The 12,655-nt window shown below is 45.8% G+C and overlaps 1 protein-coding gene across 1 annotated transcript in view; it reads right to left on the bottom strand.

Moving 5' to 3' along the window:
- MAST2 (microtubule associated serine/threonine kinase 2) overlaps positions 1–12,655 on the bottom strand; it is a 624,140-nt gene that overhangs the window by 27,040 nt on the left and 584,445 nt on the right. Inside the window, exons 27-28 of the mRNA XM_030208366.1 lie at positions 12,425–12,547; positions 3,168–3,304 (exon numbers count right to left, since the gene is read on the bottom strand). Coding sequence (XP_030064226.1) covers positions 3,168–3,304; positions 12,425–12,547 — 260 coding nt within the window. The remainder of the gene's footprint in view (positions 1–3,167; positions 3,305–12,424; positions 12,548–12,655) is intronic.

The raw sequence follows: 12,655 nt of genomic DNA, 5'->3' as shown, positions 1-12,655 counted from the left end.
TCTGTTGGAGTTAGTACATAAGTACATAAGTACATAAGTAGTGCCATACTGGGAAAGACCAAAGGTCCATCTAGCCCAGCATCCTGTCACCGACAGTGGCCAATCCAGGTCAAGGGCACCTGGCACGCTCCCCAAACGTAAAAACATTCCAGACAAGTTATACCTAAAAATGAGGAATTTTTCTAGTCCATTTAATAGCGGTCTATGGACTTGTCCTTTAGGAATCTATCTAACCCCTTTTTAAACTCCGTCAAGCTAACCGCCCGTACCACGTTCTCCGGCAATGAATTCCAGAGTCTAATTACACGTTGGGTGAAGAAAAATTTTCTCCGATTCGTTTTAAATTTACCACACTGTAGCTTCAACTCATGCCCTCTAGTCCTAGTATTTTTGGATAGCGTGAACAGTCGCTTCACATCCACCCGATCCATTCCACTCATTATTTTATACACTTCTATCATATCTCCCCTCAGCCGTCTCTTCTCCAAGCTGAAAAGCCCTAGCCTTCTCAGCCTCTCTTCATAGGAAAGTCGTCCCATCCCCACTATCATTTTCGTCGCCCTTCGCTGTACCTTTTCCAATTCTACTATATCTTTTTTGAGATACGGAGACCAGTACTGAACACAATACTCCAGGTGCGGTCGCACCATGGAGCGATACAACGGCATTATAACATCCGCACACCTGGACTCCATACCCTTCCTAATAACACCCAACATTCTATTCGCTTTCCTAGCCGCAGCAGCACACTGAGCAGAAGGTTTCCTCAGGGATCTGTCCTTGGACCCCTTCTTTTTTCAATCTACACCTCTTCCCTGGGCTCCCTGATCTCATCTCATGGTTTCCACTATCATCTTTATGCTGACGACACCCAGCTCTATCTCTCCACACCAGACATCACTGCGGAAACCCAGGCCAAAGTATCGGCCTGCTTATCCGACACTGCTGCCTGGATGTCCAACCGCCACCTGAAACTGAACATGGCCAAGACCGAACTTATTGTCTTCCCACCCAAGCCCACTTCTCCTCTCCCTTCACTCTCTATCTCAGTTGATAACACCCTCATCGTCCCCGTCTCATCTGCCCGCAACCTCGGTGTCATCTTCGACTCCTCCCTCTCCTTCTCTGCGCATATCCAGCAGATAGCCAAGACCTGTCGCTTCTTCCAATATAACATTAGCAAAATTCGCCCCTTCCTCTCTGAGCACATCACCCGATGTCTCATCCACTCTCTCATTACCTCTCGCCTTGACTACTGCAACCTACTCCTCACTGGCCTACCACTTAGCCATCTATCCCCCCTTCAGTCCGTTCAGAACTCTGCTGCACGTCTTATCTTCCGTCTTGACCGATATACTCATATCACCCCTCTCCTCAAGTCACTTCACTGGCTTCCGATCAGATACCGCATACAGTTCAAGCTTCTCCTACTAACCTACAAATGAACTCGATCTGCAGCCCCTCCTTACCTCTCTACCCTCATCTCCCCTTACATTCCTACCCGCAACTTCCGCTCTCAAGACAAATCCCTCCTTTCAGTATCCTTCTCCACCACCACCAACTCCAGGCTCCGCCCTTTCTGCCTCGTCTCACCCCATGCTTGGAACAAACTCCCTGAGCCCATACGCCAGGCCCCCTCCCTGCCCATCTTCAAATCATTGCTCAAAGCCCACCTCTTCAATGTTGCCTTCGGCACCTAACCACTACACCTCTACTCAGGAAATCTTGACTGCCGCAACTTGACATTTTGTCCTTTAGATTGTAAGCTCCTTTGAGCAGGGACCGTCCTTCTTTGTTAATTTGTACAGCGCTGCGTAACCCTAGTAGCGCTCTAGAAATGTTAAGTAGTAGTAGTAGTACTTTCCATGGGATTCTATATACCTAATCAAGAACTACCCCTCAAACCTTTACTCCATCTGGAGTGGAGGAGTGACCTTTTGGTTGGAACACCGGTCTTGATATCCAGAGGTGGCCGGTTCACTTAACCCTCCATTGCCTCAGGTGCAAACTTAGATTGTGAACCCTCCTGGGACAGGGAACTACCTAGTGTACTTGAATGTAACTCACCTTGCGCAACTATTGAAAAAGGTGTGAGCAAAATCCACATAGATGAAATCCAAATAAATAAATCCTGGAAATTCTACTCAAGTGCTACACTGAACATATGTATCTGAGGGATTTCCTGCTCAAGTATTTAAAAAGCTTGAGATCCTGAAGAAACCCAAGAGCTCAGTCAAATGTGTAAGTCCTTGCTAGGGTCTGTGGTTAGTGCCTTTGCAGCACTCTGACTCAAACCTGTGTTTAAAAATAGTATTAATACACATATGATCTCAATTATACAAACAAACTAACAAACTAACTAACCCATGTCCCAAAAAGCTTACAATCTAAGACAGTATCTGAGGTAATGGGAGATGAAATTACTAGTTCAAAGCTATAAAGCGTGTCAGTGGAGAAGTGGGTTTTGAGCCCACTGATCTAACCATTGGGTCACACCTTCTTGTACAATAGTACTTGTCATTTTTATAGTACTATAGTACTAGTGCTGTACAGTGGTGAGAAGTTATGGAGTAAATATTCAGGAGCTTAGGGGTCCTTTTATAAAGTTGCACTAATGTTTTTAGTGCATGCTAAAAATAAGCACGTGACAAACGTTAAGAGGCATCCATATATTTCTATGGGTGTCTCTAGTGTTTAGCGTGCACTAAAACCTCTAGTGTGCCTTTGTAAAAGGATCTCCTACAGTCTTAGTGGATATCTGCAAAAGGGAGATAAAGGTGACAGGTCCAAGGTCTCAAGAAGTGTCAGTGGGAAAAATGGGATTTGAACGCTAGTTTTACAAAGAGCTACTGGGATAACTAGGAGCTTCTACAACTGAGATTCAATAAAAGTACTGAGAAATGGCATGTATGTGGATTCTCATAATATAATTTTAGGATATTTATAGGATTTCGAAGAAAGTAAAGAACCTACTGTTATGGTTTATTTTGAATATCTTTTTCAGTAAGTGGTATGAACACCCACAATAAACAAAATAAAAATGTTCTGGATAGAAAAGTAAGAACCAAGAAAAAAAAAAAAGGTTAGCAGAGGAAGAATATGATAATTTCAGTGTCAGCACAGAAGCATCAAAACAGATTCAGTACAATAAGGGAAGAGACACTCACCTTTCCTGCCCCTCTTTAGTTTTGCTCTTCTTGTTGCGTCGAGCCATCTTAGACTTGTAGCTGGCCTTCCGGGCTGGACCCACCTTAATGGATGTGTTCTCAAAGGGAGTGGTAGAAATAGAGACCTTGTTTCCACTCTATCAGATATAAAATACCACCACAGGTCACATCTTTAGAGGCAAGATTTGATTAAGCAAGGCGCAGTGCATAGATGGACATCATAGTTTTATTACTCTTTTCAACTGACAATGGAGAGTTTCTACAACTTTACCCCAAAGATTAAGTGCTCTTCTTAACATTCATTTTACTATAAGCCCTGTCAGTCTAGGAAAGCCGACCTTTTCATCCTTCTGTACTAGGAATAAACTTGTTGAAGTTGTTAGAGACAAAGATGCCTGGATTCAAATCAACTACATACCCCAGTGATTCCCAAACCTGTGTCAAGGCTTGAAACGGCCTGCCCCTTTGTGTGTGAAAGCACCCATATCGTATCTCAGTATGGGTGCAAAGTTACCAATTTTATGGTAAAACCATGGAATTGGGCTATTTCCAGCTCCTCTCTGTGTTTTTTTTTTTGGGTCGCAGCTTTTTGGGCTATTTTTTGCCACAGCCCACCTCCTCATATACTGCTGCCTTCCTTTTGGTCCTAATTGGACCAATAAGAGGCGAGATCTGGCCCTTTGAAATCGGTCCGCGCACCTTTTCTTTTTCTGTACTGTCTCATGGTGCTACGCCGCACATGAAAGAAGCGTCAATCAGAGCCAGCCCACAGAGATCGGAGGCAACAAGGGGCAGCCTGGGCTGGGCAGGAGAGTGATGACGGACGCCGGACGTTCTGGTGGTGGGTCCCTTCCTGATATGCTCTCCACTCCGAGTCAGAGTCTTAGAGAGCAGATCATCAGGAGAGGGGGACCCACGGCCACCACCAGAGAGGAGGGAGGCAGAAAGCGCAGTGAGTCTGGGAGCTACTGAATCTAGGTTACCTTGCTTTATTGTTGGTAGCATTTTTATTTAATCTCATTTATATTTTCAAGCACGTCAACTTGTGCAGCATACGGATGTACACAGAGAAAAGTATAACTTTTCAAAGGTACAGTAGTAATTTGTTATAAATTGTAAGTATGTCATTTGGAGGGGCTAGTTACAGGACACCCTAGCAGCATGTGTTGTGTTGTATAGTGAAGAGATTTTTTTCTCCTGATAAAGGGCCACTAAAACAGACACCTTGTTCTGAGAATCAGAGTTTCTATCTATCTATTTACTTATTTATTTATAACATTTATACCCCACATTTTCCCACCCGTTGACAAGCTCAATGTGGCTAATCAGTCCATAAAGGCAATCGCCAATCCGGTAAACAAACAAATGAAGTATAGTAAGGTGAATAGGAAGGATAGTAATTACAAGGGACGAAGGAAAAGAGGGGAAGGGTAATAGAGTCCATAAGGTCCATAAATTAGTAGTATTCCAGGAATTATGGATTTAAGAGGGGTCCATTATGGTAAGCCATTTACTACCTTTATATCCCATATGATTTAGGTTGAAACCTGGGAGAATGTAAAATATTTTTTCCTATGCCTAGATCAAAAGAGAGAGATGGTTTGTGGTGGGAACTTGCTCCTTTTGTTTTGTGGGTGGAAGGATGGATTATTGATTATAATAATAATCATGATAATGCTTCTAATTATGCTGATGCTGATTTTGATGATTATGACTATGCTGCTGATTCTGATTACCTTATTAATATTCATACTGACCTTACTAATATTCATATTAATATTGGGCTATGTTTGGGCTAGAAATATTTTCACCATCTGGCAATGCTGTATGGGTGTTTTTGCTCATATTGACATGGGGAGGAACCAAAGTCAGGAGCCATCTGACAATACAGGGAATTTAATTTGAAGCATCCATTAACTATCTTAACTTCAGAAAACAACACAAAATACACCTTTTCAAAAACTTCTACAGCTAACCATACAAGCCACACACGACCTTTTAAGTTTAAACTGTAAAACAACACTGTAACCTCACTGTAAATTGTAAGCCACTTTGAACCAAAACTTGCTTTTCGATAATAGTGGGATACAAGAATGCATAAATAAATAAATGTTGAAGTCTGGTGATAATCACCTTTGTGTGCTAAATTCAAACTGAGGGCCCTGTTTACTAAGTTGTGCTATAGGCGCACTAGCGGTTTTAGTGTGCTCTAAACGCTATTGACCAAAATGATGTAGGGTTTGGTAGCACAACAACTAATGGAATACCTGACAAAATTCTCAATCCTCCATAAATCTCAATCAGGGTTCAGATCATAACACAGCACTGAGACGGTCATAACCACTCTGATATGACAGTTCAGAAGCTTAATAAGCCAAGGTCAGAATATACTATTACTACAATTCAATATGTCAAGTGCATTCGACCTAGTAGACCACACAACACTAATGGCCCTGCTCGATTACATGGGAATCAGTGGTGTAGTAGCTGCATGGTTCAATGGCTTCCTAAAAACCAGATCCTATGTAGTAAAGATGTCTAACCAGATATCAGCCTTCTGGATCTCTGAGTGTGGGGTACCACAGGGTTCTCCAACATCACCAACACTGTTCAGTGTAATGATGGTTCCACTAGGCAGAAAACTGGAACTAATGGGCTTCAAACCATTCATATATGTAGATGATGTCATCACCTACATACCATTTAACAACAGTATCACAGATATACTGGATAAAGTTAAAACAGGTCTAGACCTTATGGAAAACTGGGCAGAAAATTTCAAACTCAAACTAAATAGAGACAAAACCAAATTCCTGGTTCTCTCTAGCCCACATAACCCATTTATCTCACCAAAATTTCACAATCCACCATCAAAATACCAAACCAAAACACAACTAAAAATATTGGAAATTATTCTGGATACACACCTATCATTGGACATTCAAATATCTCAGCAGTAACATCAACATGCTTCAGAACACTATGGAAATTGAGAAGGATCAGAGACTATTTTCCGAGACAACCTTTCAGGACAATAGTACAATCGATGATACTATCACAGCTACTGTAATGCAGTATACATAGGGAGAAGGAAAGCACACTAAAATAGCTGCAAACCATCCAAAACACGACAGCAAGACTAATATTCAAGAAGTCAAAATATGAAAGAGTTACACCACTGCTCAAAATACCCAATCAAGGCAAGACTTATCTTCAAAGCCAGCACCCTCATCTACAAGATACTATTTCGTATGTCTCCTGAATATATGCTAGATATGATCGAACTATACCCAAGAAATGTAAGCCCAGAAACTAAAGGATACCTACTCCTTCACCTACCTAACTGCAGAAACATAATTTACAAAACCATCTACATGGCAGTATTTAGTTACCTGGGCTCCAAGGTGAAATTAGGCCTTACTTGCTAATTTTCTTTCCTCTAGATCCTCCAGACCGTTCAAGACGCTTGGGTTATGCACTCCTACCAGCAGAGAGAGGCTGAGAACACTAAAACTTCTTATACAAGTAGCCTGTGCAGACCTTCTACTAACCAGTAAAACAGTAACAAAGCAGAGGAACAAAACACCTCCACCTAAACAAAACCACTGAATCCACACTCAGATCTCCTCCCCTTAAGATGGGGGAATTCAACTGCAGATGGGCACAAATGGTACCACAAACTGCCCTTAGTAAAACTCCAGGACCCAAATCACAGGAGCTACTAGAAATATCAGCAACTGAAGTCTAAAGAAATTATCATACTGAACTGTCCGATACACTGGGTGGCCTTTGAACGGTCTGGAGGATCTAGAGGAAAGAAAATTAGCAGGTAAGGCCTAATTTCACCTTCCTCAGCAATCCTCCAGACCGTTCAAGACGTTTGGGACGTACCAAAGCAGTAAACACATCTAAGGGTGGGGCCTGCGAAGCCCAGAGGACAGGATTGCAGCTCCAAAACTGGCATCCTCCCTTGCCTGTACATCCACTCTGTAATGTTTGACAAAGGAAGGCAGGGAGGACCACACCGCCGCTCTACAAATGTCCACCGGTGGAACAAAACTACTCTCTGCCCAAGAAGCCGCCATCCCCCTAGTGGAATGAGCCCCACTGGCACCGTACGGCCATGCAATATGTAAGCCGAAGAGATGGCATCCTTCAACCACCGAGCTATAGATGCCTTAGAAGCAGCCGCTCCCTTCTTGGGCCCCCCATGAAGGACAAATAACATGTCCGAAGACCTGAATTCCTCCGACCTGCGCAAGTAAACCTTCAACACTCTGTGCACATCCAATTTCGCCAAACAATGCTGAGAAGCATCCCCCGTCCGGTCCCCCAAGACCGGCAACGAAATCACCTGATTGACATGAAAGGAGGATACCACCTTAGGCAAAACGAAGGCACTGGACGCAGCAAAACCTTTTCCTTAGAAAACCACAGAAACGGAGGCCTACATGAAAGAGCCTGAAGTTCCGAAATCCAGCGAGCCGACGATATAGCTACCAAAAAGACCACCTTCATAGTAAGGTCTTTTATCGAACAAGACTCCAAGGGCTCAAAAGGAGAACCCGCCCAAGAGTCAAGAACGATATTAACATCCCACTGTGGAACTACCGGCCGCTGAGGAGGATGAAGCAACTTCACCCCCCTCAAAAAACGGACCACATCTGGGGAAGACGCAACTGACCTGCCCTGCACCTTACCCCAAAAACACGCCAAAGCAGCCAGCTGCACCTTCAAAGATGACAATGAAAGGCCCTTCTCAAAACCATCCTGCAAGAAATCTAAAATGTACGACACAGAAGCTGTCGAAGGGACACACGCCCGGTCCCCACACCAATCTTCAAATATGCACCACACACGCACATAGGCCAAAGACGTTGAACGTTTGCAAGACTGCAGCATCGTCTGAATCACCAGAGGGGAAAACCCTTTCCTTCTCAACCGTTCCCTCTCAAGGGCCACACTAAGAGAGAACCGATCCAGATCCGGCACGACAATTGGACCCTGACACAACAGCACAGAGCCCCCCAGCCGCAGAGGCTCGCCTTCTAACAAGCGCATCAGATCCCCGAACCACGGCTGACGCGGCCAATTCGGAGCCACCAACAACACCGGACCCGCATGACATTCTACCCTCTGTAGGACTCGACCTATCAAGGGCCACGGGGGAAACACGTATAGCAATACCTGCTGAGGCCACGGAAGGACCAACGCATCGATCCCTTCCGCTCGCAGATCCTGACGCCAACTGAAATACCGAGGAACCTGAGCATTCTGTGCCGATGCCATGAGATCTACTACTGGCATTCCCCACTTTAGAACTATCTGGTCGAACACCGACCAGTGCAGAGACCATTCTTCTGGGTCTAACATGTGTCTGCTTAGAAAATCCGCGTTCACGTTGTCCACCCCGGCCACGTGTGCCGCCGAAATCTGCACTAGATGCCTTTCCGCCCAACTCATGAGCACAGCCGTCTCGATTGCCAACCGCAGACTCTTTGTACCGCCCTGCTGGTTGACATACGCTACCGCTGTCGCGTTGTCGGACATGACTCTTACCGCCTTTCCGACCACACTTGAGCGAAACGCCAACACAGCTAGCCGAATCGCCCTCGTCTCCAACCGGTTGATAGACCACTGAGCTTCCTCCGTCGACCACCGCCCCTGGACGGACCGACCGCGACACTGAGCTCCCCAGCCCAGCAGACTGGCATCCATTACCAGAATCACCCACTGAGGAGGTTCCAATGGCATGCCCTTTTTCAGATGGGCCGAGCACAACCACCACTGGAGACTGCACCGAGGAGCCCCCCTCAATGGCAACCGCAACTCCAAACTGTGTACCTGAGGAGACCACCTGGACAACAGAGCTGCCTGAAACTGACGCATATGCGCCCTGGCCCATGGTACTACCTCTATTGTCGCTGCCATGAGGCCCAGAACCCAAAGGTACATTCGAACCGTCGGACTCTGAACAGACATTAATAGCCGGACCTGCTGCTGAAGAGAGGCGATCCGAGAATCCAGCAGAAAAACACGACCCACTGCCGTGTCGAACCGCACTCCCAAGTACTCCAGACTCTGCGATGGGATCAACTGACTTTTGACTACATTCACTACCCATCCGAGCAATTCCAGAAACGCGACCACCTGAGCCGTCGCTGCCACACTGTGAGCCCGAGACTTCGCCCAGATCAACCAGTCGTCCAGATACGGATGCACCAGAATTCCCTGCCTCCGCAAAGCCACTGCTACCACCACCATTATCTTGGAGAAGGTGCGTGGAGCCGTTGCCAGACCAAAAGGCAGAGCACAGAAATGAAAGTGCCTCCCTAAAACAGCAAAACGAAGGAAACGCTGATGGGCCTCTCGAATCGGCACGTGCAGATACGCTTCCGTGAGATCCAGTGATGTGAGAAATTCTTCCTGATGAACAGCCACTATGACCGAGCGCAGAGTCTCCATGCGGAAGGATGGCACCTTGAGCGCCCCATTGACCCTCTTGAGATCTAAAATGGGTCGAAACTGGTCCTCCTTCTTCGGCACCACAAAGTAAATGGAATAACAACCCATTCCCAGCTTGTGCCAAGGAACGGGTACCACAGCTCCCAACTGGATTACCCAGAGTCTCTTGAATAGCCTTTATCTTGACTCGAGAGTGACAAGGAGAGGGAAGAAACAGATCCGGCAGCGGATGCTCGAACTCAAGCGCATAACCATCACGAACGACCTCCAGCATCCACTGATCTGAAGTAATTTGGGTCCACCCCTGATAAAACAGACGAAGTCGTGCCCCAACCTTCACCAGAGGCTGGACCCGCACACCTTCATAAGGAGGACTTATTACCATTTCCGGCACCCTCCGGAGGTGTCCCGACCTCCTCGACGACCCCCTCGAAAGGACTGCGTCCGCTGGAAAAAACGGCTTTTAGAAGGAGACACAAATCTGTCCGGCCTGTACCGCCTCGCGTCCTTAAACCGACCTTTAGCTGAACCACCTCGACTAGCCGCCTTAGGCCATAACTCCGGCAACCGTGAGACCTTGGTATCCCGAAGACCACTCATCAGTTTATCCAAGTCCTCTCCAAACAACATAGAACCTTTGAAAGGTAGAGAACACACCTTTGCTTTAGAGGCCGCATCTGCCACCCAGCCCCTAAGCCAAAGAGCCCTGCGAGCCGTCACCGCCAGAGCTATATTATTAGCCAAAGCTCTTAGCAAATCATAAAGGGTGTCTGCCAAAAACGAAGGCCCCATCTCCAATTTGGCCAGGTCCTGAACCAAACCAGTCCTATCTAACGCAGGCTCATCCAAGAGCTTCTCCGCCCAACGGAAACAAGCTCTGGCTACCAAGCTCCACACACAGAGGCTTGCAAGGCCAAAGCCGCGCTTCAGAAAGGACTCTAGCTTCCTATCCTGAGGATCCCCGTAAGGCTGTACCGCCATCCACCGGAATAGCCGTAGCCTTAGTAACCGCCGTAACCACCGCATCCACAGTAGGTGGTTTCAGCAGGGCCAAATCTTCCGGAGGCAAGGGATACAGCCGCGCCATAGCCCTAGACATCTTACAAGCAGCCTCCGGCACAGACCATTCCTGAAAAACCATGTCCCTAATGTCTGAATTCATGGGAAAGGAACGGGAGGCTCTCCAAATCCCCTTAACCAAGGGATCTACCTGGGGTCCCTCTGCAGAGGGAGTGGCCGCCGGAGCAAACTTCAAAGTAGAGATCACCTGATCAATGAGCTCCAACAACTCCTCCTTATGAAAAATGTGAACCACTGAAGAATCTTCCCCAGGCCTTAGCCCATCCTGATCCTCAGACACATCTAAGAGATCCTCCTCTCCTGGGTCACTCCAAACGTCCGACCCAGGCAGAGAAAGTATCTCCATAGGCTCCGAAATATCCACCCGTGGGCGCTTAACTCCCACTGAGCTAGCAGCCTCTGGGGAACAAACAGCCTGAGAGGGGCCAGCTTTCCAGGCATTATACAGAGACCAAACAAACTCAGGGGGGATGTGTGCAAGTGCAGGGAGGGGGCTAAAAAATGGTGGATAGAGTGTGGGTGCAGGGAGAGGGCCTGGTAAAAAAGGTGGATGGAATGTGGGTGCAAGGAGGGGGGGGGGGGGGGGGGCTGGAAAAAAACATCACCAAGCGCAGATTTCCCTTTAAAATTCTTGTTTTTGAATGAATGTTATTTGTGGCTATAAAGATAATGCAATGTTAAAAATTGTAATTATTGAACTTTAAACACAATCTTAATACTTGTTTGTTGATGTTGTGCCTTTTTGTGCCTTGTAAGTGTGCCACGAGATGAAAAAGTTTGAAATTACTGCTCTAGTGCAGGGGAGTAAACCATATAATCCATGGAAAGTGGTAAAAGAGAATGACATTTTTTCACCCTGGGGAAGGGATAAGAGGAAAATCTTCTTTTAGAACAGACCAAAGAAAAGCATATGGGAGGTCCCATGGAACTCATGGAGGGACAGTGCAAGGCATTCCTGCCAATGGAAGACCCAGAAAGGGTGAGCCAATAAGGGAGAAGTAGGGCCTTTAAGGGTCCTTTCACTAGGTTGAAGGCTGGATGGTATGAGCCTTTAGCCTCCCAAACCTACGATGGTTTGGGAGGCTAAAGAAAAAAGGAAGAACCGATGGATATCAATAAGTGGGATAGAAGAAATGGAGAAACTGGTCTGCTTACTGGCAAAATGGCGCCATTTTTTTTAGGAAGAGAAGCAAATCAACTCTTATCAATACCCCCTGAGGAAGCATGTTATGGCAAAACTTGGATTCACGTCAGGGATTTAGTGAACGTTTGATATGGAGAGTCAGTGAGCGTTTGATATGTGACCACTGTATTTATCAGCATGGAAGATGTCAGTTTTGCCAGCAAGAAGTGTGCTGGTTGTATTACTCTGACTGGTCTAATGATCGTGGGGTAGATTTGAATCATCTGGAGAATGAAGGATATACAGATAAGTGACTTCTATTAAGACTTTCATGACCAATATGTCAGAATAACCTTTGTGCAATGATAAATAACTGTGACCACTGGATAAATTTTGGTCACATTTGTTTTCTGAGCATAATTACATTTATTTCAATTAAAGTTAAATAATTATATATACACCTGGAATTTGTAGGGTTGGATTATTCTATAAATGGTCCAGGATAGGAGTTATTATTTAATAAATTAGTGTCTCCAATATTTTATTTAAGAGTCTTGCACTGTATAGCACAATGGCCGAAGCTCCTTACCTTTAGTATGAGTTCAACTACTTCTGTATGGACCAGTCCGTGGACAGGCTCTCCATTGACATGGGTGATAAGATCACCTTCCCGCAGACCTGCCTCATGAGCAGGGCCTTCTTCTTCTACATGCTAACCAAGAGATGAAAAGGAGGTGTTACACTTCTGGAATTAGTACCTTTGGGTGGTCATCTGTTTCAAAGCATGCCATGGGAGCTAGCTAAGAGCTTTAGAAACATA

The sequence above is a fragment of the Microcaecilia unicolor genome, chromosome 6 (genome assembly GCF_901765095.1).
Source record: "Microcaecilia unicolor chromosome 6, aMicUni1.1, whole genome shotgun sequence".
Lineage (NCBI taxonomy): Eukaryota > Metazoa > Chordata > Amphibia > Gymnophiona > Siphonopidae > Microcaecilia > Microcaecilia unicolor.
The sequence above is the reverse complement of the archived record's forward strand: the minus strand, read 5'-3'. Positions and strand labels throughout refer to the sequence as shown.